Source organism: Myxocyprinus asiaticus, chromosome 4 (genome assembly GCF_019703515.2).
Source record: "Myxocyprinus asiaticus isolate MX2 ecotype Aquarium Trade chromosome 4, UBuf_Myxa_2, whole genome shotgun sequence".
Lineage (NCBI taxonomy): Eukaryota > Metazoa > Chordata > Actinopteri > Cypriniformes > Catostomidae > Myxocyprinus > Myxocyprinus asiaticus.
Window position 1 is genome coordinate 22,418,557 of NC_059347.1, and position 26,923 is coordinate 22,445,479.

The 26,923-nt window shown below is 36.5% G+C and overlaps 2 protein-coding genes across 7 annotated transcripts; both read left to right on the top strand.

Annotated features, from left to right (window-relative positions):
- The first annotated feature begins 2,144 nt into the window (after window positions 1–2,144).
- On the top strand, window positions 2,145–8,710 carry LOC127440117 (endosome-associated-trafficking regulator 1-like). Of its 3 annotated transcripts, none has more exons than XM_051696518.1 (8): window positions 2,145–2,435; window positions 2,583–2,692; window positions 2,902–3,303; window positions 6,449–6,522; window positions 6,732–6,843; window positions 6,989–7,051; window positions 8,307–8,446; window positions 8,600–8,710. In XM_051696518.1, exons 1-8 carry the CDS (start codon window positions 2,396–2,398, stop codon window positions 8,682–8,684), a joined length of 1,026 nt encoding a protein of 341 aa, XP_051552478.1. In that variant the 5' UTR covers window positions 2,145–2,395; the 3' UTR covers window positions 8,685–8,710. The 3 variants fall into 3 exon arrangements, with proteins under 3 accessions (XP_051552478.1, XP_051552479.1, XP_051552480.1); XM_051696519.1 differs by having other exon boundaries at window positions 2,902–3,292; window positions 6,447–6,522; XM_051696520.1 differs by having other exon boundaries at window positions 2,595–2,692.
- A 696-nt stretch (window positions 8,711–9,406) lies between these two features.
- On the top strand, window positions 9,407–26,906 carry LOC127436906 (snRNA-activating protein complex subunit 4-like). 4 transcript variants are annotated; one of them, XM_051691439.1, is made up of 25 exons: window positions 9,407–9,714; window positions 9,917–10,054; window positions 10,282–10,316; window positions 10,411–10,513; window positions 11,899–11,921; window positions 12,033–12,176; window positions 12,296–12,421; window positions 12,508–12,586; window positions 12,689–12,770; window positions 12,936–13,037; window positions 13,144–13,216; window positions 13,327–13,491; window positions 13,900–14,020; window positions 14,498–14,604; window positions 14,795–14,889; window positions 16,626–16,720; window positions 17,135–17,217; window positions 17,864–18,373; window positions 18,477–18,563; window positions 21,081–21,228; window positions 21,340–21,410; window positions 21,518–21,583; window positions 21,750–21,780; window positions 21,957–23,740; window positions 26,172–26,906. In XM_051691439.1, exons 2-25 carry the CDS (start codon window positions 9,934–9,936, stop codon window positions 26,265–26,267), a joined length of 4,347 nt encoding a protein of 1,448 aa, XP_051547399.1. In that variant the 5' UTR covers window positions 9,407–9,714; window positions 9,917–9,933; the 3' UTR covers window positions 26,268–26,906. The 4 variants fall into 4 exon arrangements, with proteins under 4 accessions (XP_051547399.1, XP_051547384.1, XP_051547393.1 ...); XM_051691424.1 differs by having other exon boundaries at window positions 13,870–14,020; window positions 26,172–26,905; XM_051691433.1 differs by having other exon boundaries at window positions 9,407–9,593; window positions 13,870–14,020; window positions 26,172–26,905.
- The last annotated feature ends 17 nt before the right edge of the window (window positions 26,907–26,923 follow it).

Genomic DNA, 26,923 nt, shown 5'->3' on the forward strand with positions numbered 1-26,923 from the left:
ATTCACCACATTAGAATCTAAAAACACTCAATATTAATGTCATGAAATAACATTCTATAATACAATATAATACAGAAATATCTATTATAAATGACACCTCCCTTTGGTGTACGCGGACATTTTTGACCGGAAGGGTTAGATGTGTAACCCTTTTTTATTTTTATTTTTTTATTTTATTTTTATTTTTTTATTATTATTATGATAATGATACCATTTTTTCTTTTCTGAAGAACAATAAAATTATGCATTTATTTTGGTATTTTATGGTATTTTTATCTTATTTACATGTCAGTTTATACATTTTACCATTGATTTGCATACACAAATAAGCAAATAAAAAAGAAATTCAGAACCTACACTTCTATAAGTTGACAAATGAAGAAAATATGAGAATGTGACATAAATTGGAGGCAGATTGCTGCCATCTGGTGAACAAAATATAAATAACATAACTTCAAAACCATGTCATGCCAGTAACAGCCAGTAGATGGCTGTAGCCACCTATTGTGTTGTCTGATGGCTTGTTGTAACCTAATTTTATATTTTATCACAAGATATGCATTTTTAATATATTTAGACATGGTCAAACTTTTATTTGTCAAAGTTTAGCATTTTAAATTTGATTTGAAGTGTCAGTTTTTGCAGTTAATGTCATTATGCTTGCAATCAAACCTGCCCATGATGTTACAAAGAGAAGATGCAGAATAAGCATTTTTCTTTCAATAATTTATTTCAAACAAGAAATAGAAATGAACTGCAAAATTCTGAAAATTCAGTTAGAGTATAAAACAGAAGAAGCAGAGTAAACAATTTCAAACTTTTTTTTTGCAAATGTGTGTGTGTGTGTGTGTGTGTGTGTGTGTGTGTGTGTGTGTGTGTGTGTGTGTGTGTGTGTGTGGTTTTACTATATTTGTGAGTGCCATATTTTTGAAAATGTCCTCACTAATGTAGAGAAACTTGTTGAAAACCCACTAGTGAGGAAATTTAGGTGGTCCTTATTGGTAAAAAAAAAAAAAAGGCTTATAAATCGGCCAAACCTTGTTTAGCTTTAAATCTATTGATGTGCATAGGTTTCTGTGAGGGTTAAGTTTAGGGGTAGGGTTAGGGAATAGAATATATCTTTAGCCTGCTATGAAATCAATGGAAGTCTATGAAATGTCCTCATTATATAGTGAAATTTATATAGGGCCTAGTGTGTGTGTGTTTGTGTGTGTGTTTGTGTGTGTGTGTGTGTGTGTGTGTGTTCTGCATTGTGAGTGTGTTATCATCTCACCCCTTCGTGTGTATGTGTGTGTGTTCTGCATTGTGAGTGTGTTATCGTCTCACCCCTTCATGTGTGTGCGTTAAACATTGTGAAGTATGTATTTATTTAAAACATTTTTTATTTTTTTACAAATTTACAAAAAAAACTCTGTCTAGAGTCTCATCGGTTAATTTGTGTGTGTAAGTGTGTTTGTGTGTCAGTGGGTGTGTATGTGTATGTTTTGCACTGAGGATGTTTTAGAGTCTCACCCTGTAATTTCTGCCCATTTTTTTTTCTGCATTTTTACTGATTTATTGATTGTATTTGACAGATTAAAAAAAGCTCTGTTTTTTTATCTTTCCCATTCATTTTCAATGTTCTGTTAATTTTGACTGCAAATACCAAATGTGTCGCTTTTCTTTTATGACCACTTAAATCAAGTCCAATTTATTTTAATTTGTTTTATGTTCAGAATGGCAAATGGAGGAAAAGTCACCAAGTCTTGTACTTCTCAGATAAAGGAAACCAATTTTTATTAAAAGAGGAACATTTATTTTTGTAAAAATGACCGAATACCATAGGAGTATTAAACACAAATATTAGTTTAATTCCTCTAATTGGAGATTAGTGGACAGTTCATTAAGTGATTAACTGTTTCCTCACAAAAGCAGTTTCAGCACACTGATGCATCTCTCTCCTCCATAAACATCTATTAAAAAAAGGGACTTCTTGATTCCTCGCCAGTGTTCCGCACATTGAATGTTATGTTCTTTTTTGCTAACTTTTTAGGCTCGCTTGGTCTCTGGCGCTAACCGTCCAGCTGTATGAATTGTCATCCACGTCAATAGGCGGCGATCTTGCACATCTTCCCTGTATAAAACTGCTCTCTGTCTGACAGAAGAAGGGCAGAATGAGACTTTGCAGGAGATTGTACTGTTTCTAAGCAAGTACAGTGAAGTATTGATACTGTTAGGACAGAAAAGTCGACACGGACCAGAATTAAACAAACCAGTTTACTGGGAATACCTTTTACTTTATGTAATGCTTTATTGTTTTGCCCTCTTTTAAAAGGCGTGTGATGTTGAGCTCAGGTGTTTAGAAGTGACAGCTTTCAGAATAGTCTAGCTGGCCAGGTTAACTCTGTAAGCTAACATGGCCAGACGCAAAACTAAAAAGCTCATCATTGAAGACGGTAAGTGTCAGAATTCGTGTATTTCAGTCATTCTGTCATTTAACAGGACACACTAGTGTCTGTAAGTCTTATCTAGATGTTTAGAAATTGACCTAACATTCTCGAATTACTTTTATTAATATTGATATGTCTTTTGTGTACATGGAGATTTACTTGCAGATGAGCCAAAGCAAGATGCAGATGAGCTGAATCCTTTTTCTTTCAAGGAGTTCATCAGAAACAAGAACCAGCAGTCTTGCACTACAGATGTAGATGAGGTTAGCAACAACATGACAAGAGATTGCAACATAATACAACTGTTATTATGTGTAACATCTTATAGAGATGTGTGCACCTGTATATAACTATATTTAACTTGGACATGAACTTTAATCAGTTTTAATGATTTTCGGTTAAAATTAGTAACAACTTAAACTGTTTAACATGTCATGTAAACAGCTTTCGTTTCTCCTCTGATTTTCTGAAGGCATATGGTGGCACTTACCAAGTTGAGCAGGACTGTAACTCCTCTATAGGCTTTACTCCCAAGGAGCAATTCTTCACAGACCCCTCTGTCCTCTCACAGCCTTCTGAGAGCCAACCTGAGGAGAGATGGACTGAGACTGAAGAGCCTCAAGACATTGAACTGTGTGGGACTTTAGACCTCAGTGCTTACTCTGAACAGTCATCCCTGTGCAGTGAGGAGAGGGTAGGGAATGTAACTGAATGGGAAGTGGATGAGTTTGACTTCCTGCCAAAGAACCACTTAGCCAGAAGCAGCACTGGAAGCTATGAGGGTGATGAAGAGATTTCAGTTATTGATATTTCCATCCATCCTAAGAAGAGCGATGCTAAAAATGGGACAAGGAATCCCCAACAGTTATATTTTGTGAGTGATGTTTTTCTTGCACATACACGAGGCAATAATATGTCTTGTCTTCTTTGTACTGTAATTATTACAGGCATCTGTGCTTTTTAAAATGCTTTGAAACTTTATTAGATATATTTATTTATTCATTTATTTATTTTTTTGCATTGAAGACAAAAAGAGCAATTCTGAAGAGTCTTCAAACTCGTGGTAGAGCAATATATCGGTTGCTTTTTGGAACTATCGGTTATGAACAAAGAGAGTTGCTCATATACACACACACACACACACACACACACAGGCGACCAAATGTTTGGAATAATATCAGATTTTGCTGTTTTGGAAGGAAATTGGTACTTTAATTCACCAATGTGGCATTCAACTGATCACAAAGTATAGTCAGGACATTACTGATGTAAAAAACAGCACCATCACTATTTTAAAAAAGTCATTTTTGATCAAATCTAGACAGGCCCCATTTCCAGCAGCCATAACTCCAACAACTTATCCTTGAGTAATCATGCTAAATTGCTAATTTGGTACTAGAAAATCACTTGGTATTATATCAAACACAGTTGAAAGCTATTTGGTTCGTTAAATGAAGCTTAACATTGTCTTTGTGTTTGTTTTTGAGTTGCCACAGTATGCAATAGACTGGCATGCCTTAAGGTCAATATTAGGTCAAAAATGGCAAAAAAGAAACGGCTTTCTCTAGAAACTCATCAGTCAATCATTGTTTTGAGGAATGAAGGACATACAATGCTTGAAATTGAGATTTCATACAAAGGTGTACACTACAGTCTTCAAAGACAAAGGACAACTGGCTCTAACAAGGACAGAAAGAGATGTGGAAGGCCAGATGTACAACTAAACAAGAGGAGAAGTGCATCAGAGTCTCTAGTTTGAGAAATAGACGCCTCACATGTCCTCAGCTGACAGCTTCATTGAATTCTACCCACTCAACACCAGTTTCATGTACAACAGTAAAGAGAAGACTCAGGGTTGCAGGCCTTATGGGAAGAATTGCAAATAAAATGCCACTTTTGAAACAGAAAAACAAAAAGTTTAGAGTGGACAAAGAAACACAGACATTGGACAACAGATAATTGGAAAAGAGTGTTATGGATCTTAATCCCATTGAGGTTTTATGGGATCTGTTGGACTGTAAGGTGCGTGAGAAGTACCCGACAAGACAGCCACATCTATGGCAAGTGCTACAGGAAACGTGGGGTGAAATGTCACCTGAGTATCTGGACAAACTGACAGCTAGAATGCCAAGGATCTGCAAAGCTGTCATTGCTGCACGTGGATGATTTTTTGATGAGAACTCTTTGAAGTAGTTTAAGAAGTTCTTAAATATTTTTTTCAAATTGTAATAGTAATTTTTCATGTTATTAATGTCCTGACTATACATTGTGATCAGTTCAATGCCACTTTGGTGAATAAAAGTACCAATTTCTTTCCATAAGAGCAAAATCTGTACATAATTCCAAACTTTTGGTTGCCAGTGTATGTATATTTAATATCTCTGTGTTCCTTCCTTGGATGATTCTACACTTAGAACGGCTGTAACAGCTGCCTCTAAAGGTGAAATAAACAATAATAACGGACACCTCGTGGGGATTTGCTTTATCTAAATCATTCATCATTGACAATATTCATCCACTTTGATACATATTTTGTTATTTTGATTTGATAAATCAAGTGCTCTAAATTGAAGCAAGGGCATACAATGAAAAAAGCAACTATATGGAAAGTGCCCTGTCAGCACATACATTGTGTCTCCAACTTCAGATGTGAATAATAAAAAAAAAACTAATCTGGTGAAATACACACACCCACAAAAGCCTTAATCTGGTGAATATATAGGCTATAAAATTTGGGGAATACTTAAATATAGAGCATTGTAATTAAGTCAAGTCTCCATTTCAAAGTAAGAGTCCCGAAATAAGTACGTGTATTTTGGGGATGTTTATAGTTAAAAGTCCCACGTTATGCACCATATCGTCATTTTGTTCGGGTTATTTTGGTTGTATAATAAACTGCATTTGGGTTTTTATTAATTTTGAACTCTTGCTTTCTCTGTGCCTGGCATAGTAAGGAAAAACTGGATTTTTTTTTTTTTAACATCCTATGAATCGATTTTAAAAACTATTGGCCGATTAATCGGTTATCAGCCTTTTCCAACACCTTAGTCAGTGGTACTGGCAGAATCCACTATCGGTTGACATTTACTTCATGCAAAACATTTTCATACAATGCCATTTATAGTGACCACATCTGTCAGTCTTCAAAAAGGAAAAGAAAAAATCTCCATAAAAGTAACATGAAAGTAGTTCATACAACTTGTGCAGTGTATTCCAAGTTTTCTGAAGTTATGCAATAGCTTTGTGTAAGGAACAGACCGAAATTAATCAATATTAAAGGGTTAATTTGCCGAAAAATGAAAATTCTCATTATTTACTCACCCTCATGCCATCTTAGATGTGAATGACTTTCTTTCATCAGCTGAACACAATCAAAGATTTTTAGAATATCTCAGCTCTAAAGGTCCGTATAATGCAGGTGAATGGGTACCAAAATTTTTAAGCTCCAAAATCCACATAAGGGCATCATAAAAGTACTCCAGACAACTCTAGTGGTCAAATCCATGTCTTCTGAAGCCATATGATAGGTGTGGGTGAGAAACAGATCAATATTTAAGTCCTTTTCCTTCACTTTCTCATTCTCCTTCTTCTGTTTTTGGTGATTCACATTCTTCGTGCATATTGCCCCCACTGGGCAGTGAGGAGAATTTATGACAAAAAATTACTTAAAAATGTATTTTTTCATTTCTCTCCCACACCTATCATAGCACTTCTAAACACATGGATTTAACCACTGGAGTCATATGGATTACTTTTATGCTCCGTTTATGTGGATTTTGGAGCTTAAAAATTTTGGCACCCATTCACTCGCATTGTGAGGACCTACAGAGCTGAAATATTCTTCTAAAACTCTTCATTTTTGTTCTGCAGATTAAAGAAAGTCATACACATCTGGGATGCCAGGAGGGTGAGTAAATGATGAGATAATTTTCATTTTTGGGTGAACTATCCTTTTAATGAAGGTTTTTTACCTGAACTTACTCCTTCAAAGCATATTATAAATCTTTAATGTGTTTTAGTTGAAAGAAGAGAATTCTCTACTTAGAAAGCAAGTCAAAGAACTTCTTAGAAGATCAGAAACTGACTCTAAAAGGTAAGCTGTTTATGCAGAATGTGATGTTTACGTAGTACTGAATGTGAGTAAATTAGAGCTAATGGACTGAAGTGAAGAATTTGGATATTTGGAAATGCAGCTGTTTCTGAAGATTAATCATTATTAATTAAATGTAAATATTTGATCTGCTAATTCTTTTCTAAATGCGATTTCTAATGGTTTTTTTTTTTTTTTTTTGGTTGTAATAGGATCAAACATCTCACAGATGAGCTGCACAACAAGAAGTTGCAGGATGAGAGAGAGGCTAAAGCTCTGGAGACAATGGTGCAGTCAGTAGAACAAAACCTTCAGTTAATGACGGTAATAAGCGTTACTTTATTAAATTCAGAAAAGGTTAAATAAATTAAGATTTTTTTTTTACCTCTTTAGAATGTAAAAGCTTTAAAATTTTAATTTTTAAGGATTTTTCAAGAAATTAAAACTCACTTTCTTTTTTCCAAAATAGAAGCGGGCTGTCAAGGCTGAAAACAGTGTTTTAAAATTGAAACAAGAGATACAACTACTCCAGGTTTGACTTCTTCCTATGCCTGCAAGCACACTGAAAGACTATATATAGCATAGTATATAATATTATAAAATTTTATATATTACTACATACTTCAAAAGGCCATGCATTCTGAGTGCTGTCCTGCTGGCCCAACATGAGGGTCACCGTCCTGCGGGCCTGCGGCATCATATTTCTTCTCTGGAAGTTTATGTCATGTTGTGTGACATGATGGAACTCTGTTCCCCATATGCGTTTGCAGAACGCAATGTCAAGTGTACTGAGTCATAAGGGAATGTCCCGGTTATGTATGTAACCTCGGTTCCCTGAGACGAAGGGAACGAGACATTGCGAATGCTGGCCGCACTACAAGACTCAGAGTTTTTTGAGGTGCGAGCGACGCGCTCCTTGTCCCTCAGTCAGAAAACTCTGAGGAATGGTGTTTGCATGCCTGCTTTTATAGCGGACAGCTTCGCGCCTAAAAGGACGGGGCTCAAACACCATAGCCAATATTAGAATATTTGCATTATTGTAGAGAGGTTTCAACTAGGTTGTGTAGAAGGACACTCCCCATATACGTTAGCAGATTGCAATGTCTCGTTCCCCTCATCCCAGGGAACCAAGGTTATGTACGTAACAGAGATGTTTTCAGTTTCAGATGCCTTTGTAGAAATTTTGTATTTACAGTCAACCATGATTATTTTAATCAATCAGTGAAAGTGCCAAATAACAGGATGGTTACTGAGATTAAGCGAGTAGTATACGGCTGGTCATGTGATTCTAACATGGCAGCCCCCATGTGCGGAGCCTCTCCATGTAGAATAAAACAGCTTTTATAAGGTTACTGATATGACTGGAGTCTTTATTTTAATGTGAGTGCTCATGATTTCTTACATATATTGCAAAATTACAATTCATGTCTTTAGGAGTTAAACTTTTTTAATGAGAAAAAAATTTGTGCACCTTTAATTTTTTTAGGTTTTTATATGGTCTTGCCCTTTTATGGTTAAAATACAGCTACAGGAAATGCTTCAGGAGCAGACATGCGCAGTAGCGTTCTAATACCTTTGTTATCGTTAACTTCCTTGAAATGGTCTTTACAATTAAATTTAATCCTATATAATTTGAGTTTGTAATCAAATTACCTATTTTTTATTAGGATAAAATCTTATCTACCATTAAAACCTCAATTATTCCAGGATATTACATGGCATTAGTTTATTTCATTCTTGGGCTTATTTTTGATATGGATGGTGTTTTGTTTTTTTTGTTTTTTCAGAGCCAGCTTGAAGGATATAAAAGTGAAAATGAAAGGCTTAGATGTGGAGAAACCACTGCCTTAACCACAATGAGACACAATGCACAAGTGGCCTCTGAGTACCTTAACAAAGCAGCTCAAGATGCAGAGACCTCTATCAAGTATGTTCAACAGTGACTGTTAAACTATAGAGTGCTCTTGTATTGTCACCATCAGAGATTAAATTCTTTAAATCGTCATCAGGAATGTTAATGAATCCAACTGATATATCATTTTACTTGATGTGTTGTTAACTACTAATTTTCTGTTTACAGGCAGTTGCTGACAGGAAGAGAGACATTATGTCTTGTATCCCAGTTGTTGACGTCCATTGACAAGATCACAGAGATTCAGAATTAATTTTTTTTTTTTTTTTGGCATCCAAACATCATGTCCTATACACTTTTAACTCATTTTCAATCAGCCTTTAGTACTTCTTTGTATTTTTTATTTTATTTATCCCATTCATCAGTTTCATGATTTTGTTGAAACTCAAAATGAGACAAGTTATAGTCATTTATATTGTCAATGTACCATGTGTCTGCCTGTCATGCTGGACCACTCGGCATGATTGAAAGTCTTATATAGCGATCAAATGAAGCTTAAATGGGAGCATTGTGCATTATGTTATGTACATTACCACTGAAATCTAATATCTATTCTTTAATGTAAAAGTTCTTTAAAGCACTTTTTTTTTCTTTTTAAATAATGAGTCAAATAAGTCCTTGCTTAAAATACGAATATATGCCAGATTATCAATGTTTCTTGATTGATTTTTCAATTTACATATTTTATATATAACTTAACATGTTGTTTTTATATTTCTGCTGTTTTAAATTACATTTTAGTTATCTGTGTTTAAAAAAAAATACTTTACTAATCAGCATTGAATAAAGTGCCTTATTTTAATATAATTTTCTTTATTGTCTTAATAATAAAAAATTAAAAAAAAAGTTAAATATCCTGTACATCATTTGGTATGCATTTTTTTTAATTTGATGGTGTAGAATTGGCCCTGTTTCACGAAAAGGACTTTTATTTTGAAGCGTCAATGGACATGACGTACTTTTGACGCGCGATTCAGTGTCGTTCCTGCGTGACGTTCTTAGAACGTACAGAAGTTTTATTAAAGCCAGAATTCATCTTAACAGTTTAGATAGCATCATTAAAGTCGCAGTGATAATTGCAACCAGCCATTGAAAACACATCTTTTAATACGATGTACAAAGACATAAACTGTCCTGTGGGAAACATGGTGTTCAGGAAGATGTGAGTGAGATGTGCAGCATGTGCAGTGATGCTTCAGGAACCTTCATATGTTGTTGTCTTTGTCTGACAGAAGAGCTGTAGTACTGAACCTTACAACGGGACAACGCATTAAAGAACTAATGTATGTGCCCATATTGCACAGACAGAAGGCTAGATATTCGCTGCATTGAATTTATAATATGTAGCAACCTAATTTAATTCGCTTCATGCTGTAAATTCTGCTTCTATAGAGGTTTATATGTGGTTAAAGATGTGTTGCATACTGGCAAGGTGTGCAAAATGTCAGTTTTAATCTAGTATCCTTCGAAAATGTGTGTTTTTAGGTTTCTCTTTGTTTAACATGGCATCGAACGACTTGGTTGCGGAGAGGGAAAAAATCCAGAGGCAGATTTTGGCTCTTGAGAATACTCTTGGAGTGGACAGTAGCATTGCAGAACTACTGTCATCTGACAGCAACAGTGGTGAGTCAGAGAGCAGACGTGACAGTGTGGCTGTGTCTCAATATCTAATGAGCTGCCTGCCTTGACACTTTGGGCATCATGGATGTGTTCCAAACATGCCTAAAATGCTGTCTAGGCAGGCCACTCTCTAGGTTTTGAGACAGCCTGTGTCTCCTGGACTTGACATTACTTTATTCACTGAATTACAGACAAGACTCTCTAATGTGAACTTCTATCTTTCATGGCAGATGATGATGACAGTGGACCTACAGTTGATGGAGTGGTGAGAATATAGTCCTCTCTGAATATTTTATCACCCCATAGAAATGAAATGTATTGTTTTTCTTAATTATTTTATTGCTTCTAACTTCCTCAAGCCAAGTGGTGACTTGGAAGCAGAACGTCAGCGGATTCAGAGGGAGATTGAGGATTTAGAGAATACACTTGGCACTAATGCAGCACTAGTTGACATTTTGACAGGTAACTTTCTGTTATCAAAATTAACTTTCAGTTTAAAGGAGACATGAGTCATTGTACTTAGAGATGGAAATGCATGACGCATGAGGATTTGGAATGATAGTTCAGAAGTCACAGGTTTGATCATCAGTGGTTATCAAACTTTTTGAAGCCAAGGACCCCTAAATTTGAAGACCAGTATTTTAATGTATAAAGACCCATTTACACTCTGTGAGAAAAACAGTATGTGTGATATTATAAAGACAGACTATTCATATAAGAATGCCATGTAGCACAGAAGGAGAGATTAACACTTATTTTTTTACCAAACTAAATGCAGATTTATTTTTATTCTTACTGTTAAAAACTGTCAGTAGAGTAAAATCATCACAATGTCATGATAGATCATGAAAGATTAGCCCTTACAAAGCTGAATTAAACAGAAGTATTATCAAATTCAGAAAATAATAATTTTCCTTTTTCCTTTTGTTAAACACTTTTTACAAAATATTTGTGACCATTTACACTAGGTGTAAATAGCAGCTGCCACACATTGCAGTTATTTGCCCTTCAGTAGTCTGATGGAAGGAAACACAGAAATGAAAGACAGACTGCACCCACAAGTGTCATTGCAATGGCGTTGTATTTAAAGACATTGTGGATATGTTTTTTTTATGCGGATGACCCGGGTTCGAATCCGCATTTTGTCCTGCTTTTTCTCCATCCTGTTTCCTGTCTCCACTCTTAATATTTCCTTTAATACTACTTATAATAATAAATCAATATGAATCTAAAGGTAGATTTCCTTGCAGTGATCCGGGTAAAATTTTTACTATAAAGTTTTACTATAGTAATATTGAAGTTACCATGTTTTTTTGTTTTGTTTTTTGTTTGTTTTTTTACAAAAGCCATAGTTTTAATGCAAATTAGCCATGGTGTTACAACACTAATATGGTGTGCATATAGTAACCATGTTTAATTTTGTGGTTACTATGATTTTACTACAATATACCATGGTGATACTATGGTTAATGTAGTAAAGGTAGGGTTAGGGGGTAGGTTTAGGGGTAGGGGTTGGTGTAGGGTGTCTGTGGGACTCTAAATAAACACAATAAACATGCTGTAGTGATGCCTCTATACTTTATGTTCGTATTTAAATAGGGGTGCAAATAGTATCTACCCCTATTTGCACTTAGTTCAAAGAAGATGCATTTTGTTGCTATTTACACTTACTCTGCCTTAACATTTTCCACAGGCCCCTTAGCACTGTGTTTTTATATCTTCACTGTAATGTAACCAAATAAATCAGTTGCATCTGATCATAGTGGCTGCTATTTCACCTTTTGAAATGAATTGTTTGTACTTCAGTTTTAAATGATCTTCATTATTTCTCTTTTTTTGTGGAACAGAGAGTGAACACGGCTCTGGTTCTGTGAGTAACCCTTAATTTCCTCTTTACAGATTTGTGCTGCGATTTATTTTTTTAATCTCTTTTAATCTTTAGTCTTTTTTATCGCCTATAATATTTCTCTGCCCTCAACAGAGTGACGAGGACAGTGATGATGACGAGTTGGATCTTCCTCAAAATGTGGAGACCTGCCTGCAGATGAATTTGGTTTATCAGGAAGTGCTGAAAGAAAAATTAGCCGAGCTGGAGCGACTTCTAAATGATAATCAGCAGGAGCAGGTGAAGAAAACACTTGGGCTGCACTGCAGTTCATTGAAACAGAGATCTAATGCGATTGGTTTGCTCTTTGCATGCTTTGAGTGCAATATTGAAATGTTAAAGCCACTGTTTCTCCACAGAAACAGATTGAGGCCCAGCTTTCTGGTCCAACCACTTCTAACTCCACCAACCCTACACTACCACCTCAGAAACACTTTCTGGGATACTTCATGAAGCCTTATTTCAAAGACAAACTCACTGGTCTGGTATGTGATGAAAATAATACTGCACATCATACAATTTCCAATTAATACATAGGATTCTTTTAGCCTGATTTGCTTAATTTATTTAGGGCCCTCCAGCCAATGAAGAGACGAAAGAGAGGTTGAGTCATGGTACCAGACTCTTTGATGAGCTGAAAATAAAAAGATGTATGTTTTAAGAACCTTAACTTGCTTGCCATTACTTTTATCAATGTGATTTTCTCTGATGCAAAAATGAATTGTGCATGCGTATGTGTGTGTGTTTCTCAGGGGAAGGTTGGCAGAAGGCTTTGCTGATCAACGGGGTGATCACAGACACTATGAAACGCATGTTACAGCCCAAACTATCTAAGTGAGTATCTTTTTATTTGATTATGTATTATGAACACACATACAGAGTTGGTATTTTTTGTTTTGTTGTGTTTCACATCAAATGTGATGTGTGCACAGTGAAATTACAAAAATGGTGTTTTATTTCATTACATTTTTGAGAGCTGGCAATGGTCTGTTTTCACAGGCTAGACTACCTGAGTGCCAAGATGTCTAAAGCCACGGATGAGGAAAAAAAAGAGATGAAAAAACAAGTAGAATTAATTGAGAAGGACATTTCAGAAATCAGGTAAGGACATTTAGCCACCTTGTTTGAGAGAACGTGCTGTAAGGGGAACGACTTGCTTAATGAGCAATGTAATGTGTAATTCAACAAACTCACAATTTCACCTTAGTGCAATGAAAGAGGACCAGCTGATGGGTGAACTGCATGATGATCATGACTGGGAGAAAATATCGAACATTGACGTAAGTTACACAATAACGTTGTTGATATGCAGCCAAGAAGACGATACTATATTATTTTCTCACAATAGTATATCATTTTAAGTGCGGATGTGGTTGTTTGTGTTTGCTAGTTTGAAGGTTTGCGACAGGCTGAGGATTTGAAAAGGTTCTGGCAAAACTATCTGCACCCCTCCATTAACAAGTCAGTGTGGAAGAAGGATGAGATTGATAAACTGAGCAAAGTTGCACAAGAGTACAAATGCTGCCATTGGGACAAGATCGCAGAGGCTCTTGGGGTGAGGGCAGAAATATACATGCACTTACAGAGTGACTGCTGTTAATAAGCTGTGTAAAAAGTTTTTCAACTTATAGTTGGTGTTATTTTGTCAATATTAAAATTCTTTCTCCTATCCCAACTTAAAGGGATAGTTCACCTAAAAATGAAAATATTGTCATAATTTACTTACAGACCTTTAGGACTTTCTTTCTTTCATGGAACACAAAGGGAATGATGTTAGGGACTAACTGCCTCAGTCATCATTCACAGTCATTGCATCTTTTTTTCCATAGAATGAAAGTGAATGGTGACTGAGGCTGATATTCTGCTTAACATCTCCTTTGTGTTCCACAAAAGAAAGGAAGAAACTTAGAAGGAATGTTTCTTTGTTTTTCAGACCAACAGAACTGCCTTTATGTGCTTCCAGACTTACCAGCGCTACATTTCAAAGACTTTCAAAAGGAAAGGGTGGACTAAAGAAGAAGACGAGATCCTAAAAGATCTCATTAAAAAAATGAAAATCGGAAACTTTATTCCATATATGCAGAGTGAGACAGTTGGCCTTCTTGTGCTCTTGTGCATGATGTGTCATATTTATCTAAAAATTGGATAGTTCCAAAAAATTATTGGATGAGTCATGTTTAAACCAGGCATAAAGTAGCTGATACACACCGCTGTGACTGCACATCAGTGCTGTATTCTGGACAGATTCTGTATTAAGAGCTATCTGAATCAAAGCACGTACATATCTACAACATACACCTACAGTTCGGCTAATGAACTATGTTTCTTGGTGGAAGAATTTCTTATTGTGGTTATCATTAGTAATACATTCAATAATTGAATTTTTCATTTTGTGTTTTGCCTAGCGATACCCCAGAACTGTGGTAAAATTTTGTGGCTCAAGGGAGGAGAAAACTAAGCGACTCTAACTTCTTTACAGATTTAATTTACATAAATTGTATTTTGAAAGCAAGTATGCATCATAGTGTGGCTATATATTTCTATTATTTTGATCTCCATAGTGTCATACTTCATGGTGGGCCGTGATGCATCACAGCTGGCATACCGCTGGAATTCTGTTCTCGATCCCTCTATAAAGAAAGGCCCTTGGTCCAAAGAAGAGGATGAGGTATGAGAGCATTATTTTGGATTGTTCTATTTTCATTTGAAACTGCGAAGATAAATGAGAAAGGAAATTAGTGCATATCCTTTGCTCTAGATAACCCATTTCCATCACTGCAGACACATGAACCAGTTATAAAATCACACAACCATGTTTTCATGTTTTTTACTTATTTAACCAATTGCTCTTGAATCAGTTGTTGCGGAAGGCTGTTGCAAAGTATGGCATCACAGAATGGTGGAAAATCAAAGCAGAGGTTCCAGGCAGGACGGATGGCGCATGCCGTGACAGGTATAACTAATTTCAGACTAAATGAATTCAACTGACACATTTTTCAATATGACATCCCCGAAAGAAAGCATCTTGCTGAACATCTGGTCCATTCATTTTGAAACAATATACTGTTTGGTACTTATGAAAATATACTAATTTTCATAATTGACTAGACAGTTGGTTGTTTGACTAGTCGACTAGTGGGTGGAGAATTAGGCTCCGTTGTTCATGTGGCCCCCATCAGACACGTTTCAAAGGGATATACGGATGCTAAGAAGTGCAGCACTTCAACATGATAAATAATGAATATTCAACAAAAATATGGGCTAAATAACTTTACCAACTTATTTCCCAAAACTATGAAAGTAAGAGAAGTAAGAAATAAGAAGGGCTCCAATACATAGCGGCATAAAACCACTGACGCGCATCCTGAACGTAGAATGACATGCTTCAATGTAACCAGAGCACTTGGGAGTACCAGGGTGATCCTCACTGCTCATTCAGAAGTGCAGAACTGCAAGAAAACTATGCTGGTACACATCTAGTTCACAACATCAAGCAGTTTAAACCTTTTTTACTGCAACAATTTATTTAAGCAGTGTCAGACAGAATCAGCAAAAGACTTTCATCTGCAAAGCACCTCATAAATACAGGAACATTACTCACAGCAGAGGATTTAACGTCTGACAGTGATCATCTTCAAATGTATTGATAAAATGTATTGCAGTGCTTTAATAGTGGAAACAGCAGCGGTGCATAAATGGACTAAACTCGAAGGGATAGTTCACCCAAAAATGAAAATTCTCTCATTTACTCACCTTCATGCCACCCCTGATGTGTATGACTTTCTTTCTTCTGCAGAACACAAACAAAGATTTTAAGAAAAATATCTCAGCTCTGATGGTCCATACAATGCAAGTGAATGGTGATCAGACCTTTTGTAGCTCCAAAAATCATATAAAGGAAACATAAAAGTAATCAATATGACTCCAGTGTTCAAATCCATATCTTCAGAAGCAATATAATAGGTGTGGGTGAGAAACAGATGAATATTTAAGTCCTTTTTTACTCCAAATCTCCACTTGAACGTTCACTTTCGGATGTGAAAGTGAAACTAAACAGGCACCACGTGACTTTCAGATGTAAAAGTGAAAATTAAAGTGGAGATTTAGAGTAAAAAAAAAAATTTTTGTTTCTCACCCACACCAATATCCTTTAAGAAGATATTGATTTAAACACTGGATTCATATGGATTACTTTTATGTTTCCTTTGTGATTTTTGGAGCTACAAAGGTCTGATCACCATTCACTTGCATTGTATGGACCAACAGATCTGAGATATTCTTCTAAAAATCTTTGCTTGTGTTCTGCTGAAGAAAAAAAAAGTCGTACACATGGGATGGCATGAAGGTGAGTAAAAGATGAGAGAATTTTCATTTTTGGGTGAACTAGTCCTTTTAAGCATTAAAGAAAAGAAACTTTTTGCGGAAGGTTTTACTGTGCTGACTATTATTCACTTTTAAGCAAAGCAAGTTATAGTCATGCAAAAACACTCTCCAAGAAATTGCATCTCTCAGTTAATTTGATAATTGCGTCTCCCATTAAAACCACCACCACTAAAATTATTAATGTTAGTAGTCGATCCCACTAATGGACTAGTCAGTTGTTGGAGGACTAGTCGATTAGTCAACCACTGTGGCAAATCCCTACTTACTAGACAAGTAAAATATATATATATATTTTTTTTATGTCAGATATTTGGATTGTCTTCGAGAGAATGTGAAAAAGGGTCCTTGGACTAAGGAGGAGATTGAGCTGCTAAAACAAAAAGTTGAGAAATACGGTGTTGGTAAGTCATAACTCTGAAATCTAAGGGGTGTCGAAGTGACCTACAGCTCGCACCATATCTACACCAGACATGTGCGACTTGACAAAACAAGATCACTTCTGTTATAGAGCTGTATACACTGGAGGCCACACACCTTCAAGCTTGTAATGTTTCTGGTTTTCTAATTCTAGAACAACAACCGCATGAATACACAGTTACAGCTATACTAACATTGTGCAAAATAGTTTTTCCCCCTCTCAAAAATAGCACATCTGAAGTACATTTTCATACCAGTTTATTTATCTGTTGTATTATTTAACCACTTGTTTTGTCGCCTTGCCTTTTGTTTCTAGACTCTAAAATTGTTTCAGAGCATATTGTATCCCATTTAGTCAAGATTATTTGTTATTTGTTTCTGTTGTGTATCATCCCTAGGCAAGTGGAGTAAGATTGCTTCAGAGATCCCAAACCGGCTTGACTGCCAGTGTCTTTACAAGTGGAGAAAACTGACTCAATTTGTAAGTTCATTTGTCACTAATGTCTTGCCTTAAATGCATTAGGTTAATTTTTAATTTGCCCAACAGCCTGTCTACACCATACGTGAGCGTCGCGTCAAAAGCAGTAGAACCCCATTATAATGAATGATGCTGTCTACACTGGAAGCATCCGTTACGGTGCGTCCGTTGAGCCAACAATAAACAGGTGTCGCATTTCATTTTGCCTTGCACACGCTGGCACTCCTACACAAATTAAACGGTTTTGAACGTTTGTGTCGACGTGCCCAGTGTAGACAGGGTGTAAATACAGACTGTAAAGAACAAATACAAGATAATATACTGCAAATGTTCTCCTTGACAAATGCTACAGTACTTTTTTGTGTCTCAGAGACCCTGGACATAAAACTTCTGTTTACAATAAATGCAATGAAGTTTTACATGTTGAAATTCTGCCAGTTTCTGGATTTATTTCATTGTGTTTTTCTATAATGTGGTTTTGCTGAGGTCAAGTTGACCCCTAACAGAGGCAATGTTACTAAAATGAATGTTACATTTCTGAAAAGTTCATCCTTGGGGTCCCCTAAAGACACTGAAGTCAATCTCAGCATCACATGAGGGTTAAATATTGTAAATTAATCATCTTCACGGTGTTTTGTTTTTTATGCAGAGAAAAGGCACAAAGAGAGTACAAAAGAATGTGCCTGTACAACAAAAAGCAAAGAGACGAAAATTGATGAGAAAGAACATTAAAGAGGAGATCGAAATCACCTCAGGCTCTGAGGAAGAAGAACAAATGAAGATAGAATACATGGACAGCGATGCTGAACCATCCTTAGGAGATGAACCAGATGAACCAGATGTTCCCCCAGACAAAGATTTAAGTCCAGAAATACAACCAAAGGACTATGTACAGCCAGACATGAAGGAATGGATTCCTGTAAATGCAAGGCCAATGGTTCGTGATGCAGGAACTGTTAGGACTGTGTGGGTGAGCCTACCCACCAATGAGGATGAGCAAAAGAAATCCACTAAAGAATCTACCCTGGGCCGCATCCGATCAGAGAACAGCGTCTGTCCACCAATGAGACCCTGTCTTGTGCGCAACACCATCCTGAATCGTTTTGGAAACATGGAAAGGACTTATGTGGGTCTGGATCCTATTGTCTTGCAGAGGCCGGTAAGATTCTTTCATTTTGTTTTTCATTTGCTTTTTCAGAGCAGATCAGTGCCAGTTTTATCTGTTCTGTATTCTAATACTTAATCTTATTTCGTTCTTGTAGGCTGATGATGAGAATTCCATGATAAAGGTGCCTATTAGTGATATTAGACACTTTTTACAGAGGAAGGAAACATCTGCAATGAAAAAGGTACGCTTATCGCTGAGGATGCTTGCTGTTAACATTAGGACATTAACATTGTTTATTAATTTATGTATTACAGTAGTTGTGATTGCTAAGGCAAGCATCACCATTACTATTGCTCATACGAAGGGTTAGGGATTTGAACAAACCCTTAACCCTAAGTATTAGCTACATTTCAGCACGTAATTATCTCATTCCATTTGGGCTTCGGACATGAATGATACCTCAAGAAATGCGGCTTGTTGAGGAGAGGTTTATCGCTTTTCGAAGTTGGCAGATGATAAAAAAGGAAAAATTATCCATTGCACATTCATTGGAGGAACCAGAGCCAAATTTACTGATTAATTCTGATTTTTATTTTTAAAGTGTCTATGTAAACGCAGCTTATGTCGCACATCCGTTGTGCGGACCACTTTGGTTCAACAGTATAGAGCTGTCATTAATGACATTAATGTGGGGGTGAAGTAATTACTTTTGCTGAGATCTAATGGATATCAAATTACAAAAGCTCATTTACATGTATACCAGCAAGCCGTTTATTGCGAGAAAACGACATTTGAATTTATATGGAATTTTTGAACGTCGCTTTCTGCAAAAACCTGAAACAAGCTGTTTTCCTAAGTGCATGTAAATAGGGTGAAAAATCTTAACAGAATGAAAGATACAGTATAAAAAGCTGTAGTGAAGTCAAATGACATTGACCACGCAAACTGACAAAAAACAATGCTTCCAACTCTTGTAAGTGGAGAGCTATAGTTTCAACTACACAACTTTGTGATGCTTTCTGCTAATGTTCATTGGAAATATGGTTTCAGGAAACACCAAATCATTGAACTATATTGGTAATGATGGAACTTGTGACCACAGTTGTCTAACGATACTTTTGGGAAACCACGTTGAGTACGTTTACATGGGCAGTAATAATGGAACTGCCATGGGTTTTTGCATTTTCGAGTTAGTCTTTATTTCTCTCTGTCCAAGTATTCATGTAACTATGCGCAATCGAAACAGCGAAGAAAGGACATCAGCTGAGAAAGTGACATAGGTGTTTTCCAGTTGACCTTTTGTGTCATAGTAGCGCATCAAAGATGTCAGCTACAGTGAGACACAAACAACAGACACAACATGGAAAACTTTACAGCCACATGCATTTCTTACATTCGTTGAGCATTGATTTTGGTGCAGATCAGATGTACATTATCCATTGTGTGTCTGGTGAAGACGACACAATTTGCTCCTGGAATGTTCTAACTATACGAGATGTGCTTTGCTTTATAATCTCAGTGTAAAGCATGATAACAACGTTTAGACTGATATGTCGTGAATAAATAGACGATTGAGGCGTTTTATGACGATTAATAGATTATTGATACTGTATATTCTTTGTTTATATTTTCCTTGCGATCGCTGGTATTTCTTGTCTGAATACTTAAACAGTTCTGTATCTGTTGCTGTCATTTGCTTCAGGCTTAATATTAAATAAAAAAATCATGCTTTCTGCTTCCTTCTATGAATGGAATCCATATGAGATCAGTAAAAGAAGCCGTTACAACCACTCGATAATTGAAAGATATTTGCAGTAGATAATATTTAATTTGTAATGTTTACATACTGCATTCATGTCACTAATGCTAGCATGCTAACCTTGAGGCACATCAATGTGTCACAGGCGTGGATAGTTAACAGAGTGCTGATCTGTCCAACATTTCTAGCGTTTGCCATGTGTCCATGTTTTACAAACTAGATAAATCAGCCTCTGAAGGGCACTTCAAAGGGAGAACAATCACAATAGCCATGCTGTAAGATCGCTTCAATCAGAATTTCCAAAAAAAAAAAAAAAAAAACAATTAAAAGGTGAGTAAAGGTGATAAACATTTGAGCCTCACACCTTTCAGCCCTCTTAAGCTCTCACAGTGGATGGTATACTCTTTGAAGGGAATGGGGCATAGGGAGGATCACTTCTGAATGAAACGCACCCCAGTGTTGTTGTTGCTCTTCTCTGCTTTGTGTTGCATTTGAATTCCAAGTTAAATACGCGTTGCTCGGCTCCTATGTTTTTTACAGCATGCACATAATTCCAAGGCCTGTTCTGGACCAATTTAAGTGTATACATGCTAGACGGAACCAATCGACAAACACATTATCTAGGTTTGTTAGTTTAATTTAGCAAAAACTGAACTTCAGTCGAACTAATGTGTTTACATGACATTTTAAAAACACGAATTATTGCTTTAGTCCATATAAAATCAGACTTTTAAAGTGCATGTAAACACACTCATTGCAACGAGCTACTGTACTTAGCCATTTAGAACACCTTAGCAACTATCTAGCAATGCCCAAAGGTACCTACTCTCTAGCATCATGATGGCAAGTACTTAACTGAAATACTATATTGAATGTCAGATACTTTTAAAATACGACAATTGATTAATATTCAGCTTTACACCTTTCTTCATAATTGAGAATCATTGTTTTCATACTTCCATTGATGCTATACATTTTTCCTTTCCAAATGATCCAAAGGAGAAAAGGAAAACTCCAGGAGATAAAAAGAAAAGAAGGCAGGTCCAGGACTGGTCCAGCCTTAACAATGATCTCCTTAAAGCTATCAGCCCATGGATTGGTAATGTGATACTGCCTGTGCCAGCAAATGAAAAGAAATTTTGCGAAGGTACATTACAAACCGTAGATTTGAAACCGATTCATTGTGGGTCTAATAATGAACACATATTCTAAATCATCTGTTTGTTCTGTCAACTCTAACATTGGTATCACTTTACAGCTGATATTGTTGGAGGAAGAGCAGCAAACATCACCCTCACAAAGACAGCAGTGTTTTCATTTTTTGTCAAAGTAAGATTTAACATTATAAGACTTTGTTGCCTTTTTGTTGTCTTTTTATTTCTTTTATTTCATAGTAACTGTTGACAGTTTTACATGGTTGTGTTAACTTATAACAGACTCTCCACATGGATACCGAAGGTTGCAAAAATGTAATTAAAGTTTGCAAAAAGAAAGGACCCAAGGTATTTATCAATTTACCGCCTTATTTTTGTTACTGTAGTTGTACCTTTTAAATTATGCATATGAATATGTAGCATTTTCAAAAAAGAAATTAATATTTATTTTTTAAGATTACCATTCACTCAATCCAACCCATTGTTGTTTTTCTCCTCTCTGTTCTTTACACAGATGCAAAATGCTGAACATATACCCAAAAAAGGTATCTCAGTTTATATTTTTCTATTTTATATATATCCTCAAAGTCTTGAAATTAAATAGCAAATAACGTATGTGAAGGCTAACCAACGATAGAAGCTATCCTAGTTCTTTCTTTCATAAAATACTCAATGTCAGTGTACTTGCAGTTTTGTAATTAAATGTCTTTTGGTTGTTTAGCTCCTCCTAACACAGTCTCAGCAATGCTTCAGGAGAGTAAACTCAGGAAAGCTGAGCAAAAAGAACCAGCAGGACCCCCTCAACCTCCAACTCCTTTGCAGCCGGTTCATGTTCTTAACCATGCCCAGCAACCTGTCTGGCAGATGACACCCACTTTGGTTCAACCCAACACTCTTGTCATAACGCAGCCAAACATGCAGGGGGCAGTGCAGCCTTTACTGCTTAATGTACTACCACGAACACCACCACAAATTCCTACTCTAATACAATTGACAGCACCAGTACAACCGACCTCAACCTTCAGCCCAACATCCAAATCACCATCCACAGAGAGCATAAAAATAGTTAGAAAGACAAGACGCCCCCGCAAACCAACAGAGAAATTTCAAGCCCTAATGGAACAGACTAAAACTAACGTTTGCAAGAAAGACAAGGGCAAACAGAGTGTTGTTGTTCCAACCAGTGCAGTACAGAGGCAGATAAAGTGGATTCTTACCCCCACTGGGTTTGTACCAGTGACTGGAATGCTGTCTGCTAATATCCCCGACAACCAGACCCTGAACATGCCAAACACCTCCCTGCTCAATTACACTACCTTGCGATGTATCTCAACCAGTCCAAACCCATCATCATCTGCCCTCGTTCTCCCTGCTTCCTCTTGTATTTCTGCCTCAAATGCCTCCAGAGATCCCCCAATGCCTCCTCCTTCTATAAACATTACCTCCACAGGTAATGGTTTAGCCATCCAAATACCTCCTAATACCTTAGTACAGAACCAGAGTATGCCAAACACTACCCCCCAGATGTCATCCCAAGCACCCATCATAGTGGACCAGAAAGGTTCCTTTGCACACACTGAAGCTAGTCAACCAAGAGTCTCTATAGAAAACTCATCAGAGTCTGTTTTAGATTTGTCTGTTTCATCCTCTAAAGAAACCACTGCAAGGCTAAATCTATCTTATTGTCCTCCAATGGGTCCCAGTGTGTCTTCTGCTGTCACAAATGTTCTCAGTGTCCTTCCGTCTCCCACAGTCTTGAGTAAACCAACTTTGGTTAGCGGACCAGTTGTATGCAAGCCAACCGATAAAGTCACAGTGGCTAAGCCTCAAGGTGTTGCTAAAAATGCTTGTGTTCCTATAACAGCTATTCAACAGCCAACCATCATCCAAAACCAAGGTTTGCCGATCACAATTGTACAACCTAATTTTCCACATTCTTCTAATACGACTCTCCTCCAACCTCTGTCCTCTTCATCTACAGTTGTAGTTCCATCAAAAGTACCTCAAATCACAAAACCAAGTCAACAGTTAATTCCTAATCCTGTTCTCCCCTCTAAGAGTTTGAGTTTTGATCCTAATTTAGTATTTCCTGATCATTCAACTGAAGTAGATGACTGGATGAATGGGAAAGGAGGTATTCCACTACCTCATTTAGAGGTCACTTTGCCATACCTCCCACCATCTGTTGCCAGCATCAAAACACTGACCTCTTTGCTCAAGGTGAAACAATCTTTAATTGCAAATGCAGCCAAAATCCTACCACAAGAGTATCAAACTGAGAAAGAGGAGGAAGCTCAAGTATCTGCCATCCGCAAACTGGTGGCTGAAAGATTTGCCACAAATCCAGCATACCAGCTTTGTAAGGCTCGTTTCTTGTCGTGCTTTACATTACCTGCCCTATTGGCCACCATAAACCCATATGAGGAATGTGAACTGCCTGATGAAGATGAAGCTGAGGAAATGCATTTACAAAAGAATGGAGAGAATGATCAGCCACCAGCTGCAGTAAGTTTTTCCTAACATTTAAAGTTTATTAAGGTCCAAGCACAGAATTGTTTCTGTTAGTTTTCCTATTATTATTCCTCTCTTGAAGTCTATGGCATACCATAGAACCTTATGTTGGAAAATTCAGAAATTTGGCACTCTGATAGAGGACACTCTTAAATGTTACTGCACCGAATTTGTGGTATTTAACTCAAACCCACTAGCGCCACCAACTGTTTAAATTTGCACTTATGTTCATGTTCATAACTTTTGGGCCGTAAGGCCTAGAAACAAAATTATTTTTTCCTCTGATTTCCAGGCTCACGGCGAGTCAAATGCATACCATTGTTTTAATTAGATTTTCAATTAGATTTTCCACCATTTAGAATTTTTTCGAAAAACTTACTTTTTCAAACTCATCCTAGACCATATTTCCGATTTGCAAGAAATTTTGCATGTTTCATCTTGAGACACACATCACAAAAAGTTATGGAATTCATGATAATAGAGCAAACCGTTCTCATATACCACATCAACAAATTTGACAGTGAGCACGCCAAAATGTACGTAAGGCTATATCTTTGCAACGCTTTAGAGTATTGACACGAAAGCAATACTAAACCTGCACAGTTTCGGCACAGCGTCGTCTTGTGGTCAAGAAATCTGGAAAAAGTTTTTTTTTTTTCTATAACTTCTGAATAGTTTGGCATAAAATCATGAGACATGACTTATTTAGATTCCTTAGGGCATACTGAGTCAAATGATATCTAATTTTCCAATGTTGGCCATATTGGGCGTAGGCCATTTTGAATTTTGCCTTAAATTGCTGTGGATTACAAACACATTGGCGTATCATTACAAAATTTGGTATGTGTCATTGGGGCCATGTCCTGAAGGTACTCGAACAGTTTGGGTACAGTGCAACTAAGTGGTCAGAAGGTACAAAGAAATGCTTTTAACTTTTGATTAATTTGGCCTTTTGTCATGAGACTTGGGTGGTTGGACTTGTGTTCCCTAGATCATGCCAAGTACGTTGATACCAAATTTCCCATGGTCGGCCATACTTCCTGTCTGCCAGTTTGAATTTAATTGAAACCCTACTTTTTAGAACTCCTCCTAGAACGCAAGTCCAATTTACACTAAATTTTGCATGTATCCTTAAGGAACACTCATGACATATAATTATGAAAAGCTTTTGATAAACGAAATCATTCTCGTCTAACGCATCAATGAATTTCATGTCAACACATCAATAGGGATCTAAGGCTACATCTCGGCAGTGCTTTGCCATATTATTGACATTAAACTTTGTATGTGTTATTGTGACCACACCCTGACAGCATCCCATAAATTTGGTGACAGCACCCCCCATTGGTCAAAAGTTATAATTCATTGTTTTGTAGTATTAGCAATTTTACCTATGTTTTTAATGCTGCTTTTCTTAAAGTCATAATCAGTGTCCAGTAAAGCTTCCTTGCATGCCATTGGTGTGCCCGGCCCCATAATTGCTGCTTGCAATATATACTGGCGGCCAAAATATTTTAATAAATTTGCTCTTATGGTAAGAAATTTGTACTTTTATTCTCCAGAGTGGCATTCAACTGATCACAATGTATAGTCAGGACATTAATAACGTGAAAAATTACTATTTACAATTTGAATTTTTTTTTCAGAACTTCTTAAAAGAGTTCACATCAAATAAATCCTCCACGTGCAGCAATGACAGCTTTGCAGATCCTAGACATTCTCGCTGTCAGTTTGTTCAGATACTCAGGTGACATTTCACCCCACACTTCCTGTAGCACTTGCCATAGATGTGGCTGTCTTGTCGGGCACTTCACACGCACCTTACAGTCTAGCTGATCCCACAAAAGCTCAATGGGGTTAAGATCCATAACACTCTTTTCCAATTATCTGTTGTCCAATGTCTGTGTTTCTTTGTCCACTCTAACCTTTTCTTTTTGTTTTTCTGTTCAAAAGTGGCTTTTTCTTTTGCACCTGAGTCTTCTCTTTACTGTTTTACATGAAACTGGTGTTAAGCAGGTAGAATTCAATGAAGCTGTCAGCTGAGGACATGTGAGGTGTCTATTTCTCAAACTAGAGACTCTGATGTACTTATCCTCTTGTTTAGTTGTACATCTGGCCTTCCACATCTCTTTCTGTCCTTGTTAGAGCCAGTTGCCCTTTGTCTTTGAAGACTGTAGTGTACACCTTTGTATGAAATCTTTGGGGCCTGTCTAGATTTGATCAAAAATTACTTTTTTCAAATAGTGATGGTGCTGTTCTGACTATACTTTGTGATCAGTTGAATGCCACTTTGGTGAATTAAAGTACCAATTTCCTTCCGAAACAGCAAAATCTGACATTATTCCAAACATTTGGCTGCCAAAAGTTGATTTGATTGATTTGATTGATTGATTGTATTTTAACATGTATTTTCTGTCTTTTACAGAGGGCTGAACTCAACACAAATGAAAACGAGGCATCAGCAGCACAGTTCTCAGGAATCAGTACAAAAAAGCAAAGACGGCGACGTCCAGTTAAATAAGATTTATCACTTGTTCATACTCCGTTACAGAGAATGGATTACCAATAGCCACAGATTCTGTTAAATTTGTGAATATTAATTTAGAATTTTTTCAGCATTTTATCATAGAATTTTGAGGGACCAGTTAGATTGTTTTCATTGCATTGAATTCCGAGAGTTCTTTTATACAATGCAGATATTTTGTTAAGAAATTCCAAAATATGTTCTGGCAGTGTTCTGAAAATAATAAGGTTAGAGATTTTGCACTTGACTGTTGTTAAATTATTCCAAAATTATTGTGTATATGACAGTTTTGTTGCTGTTATCTTTGTTTAGTTGAATAAAGTTTACTATAGAAGTGTTCCTTTTATTTGTATTATGAAATTTTTCTAAAGCTTTTATATTAGGTCATAGTTGTAATCCTACAAGAGAATGCAAAAATCTTAATTTCATAATACATGTATGGTACACTGAATGCCAAAATACTGGATATTATTGGTAATTTGCCAGGTATTTAGTTGTAGATCCGCTTAAGGTTCCATGAATTGTCTTAGAAAACGTGTTAAGGGGTTACACTGAAATAAACGTTGGGTTTCTTTCTTTGTATCAATTGTTGGCCCATAAAATTAATAATTGGGTAATTGGTGAAGATTTAAGATTATACGAAAATATGTAGT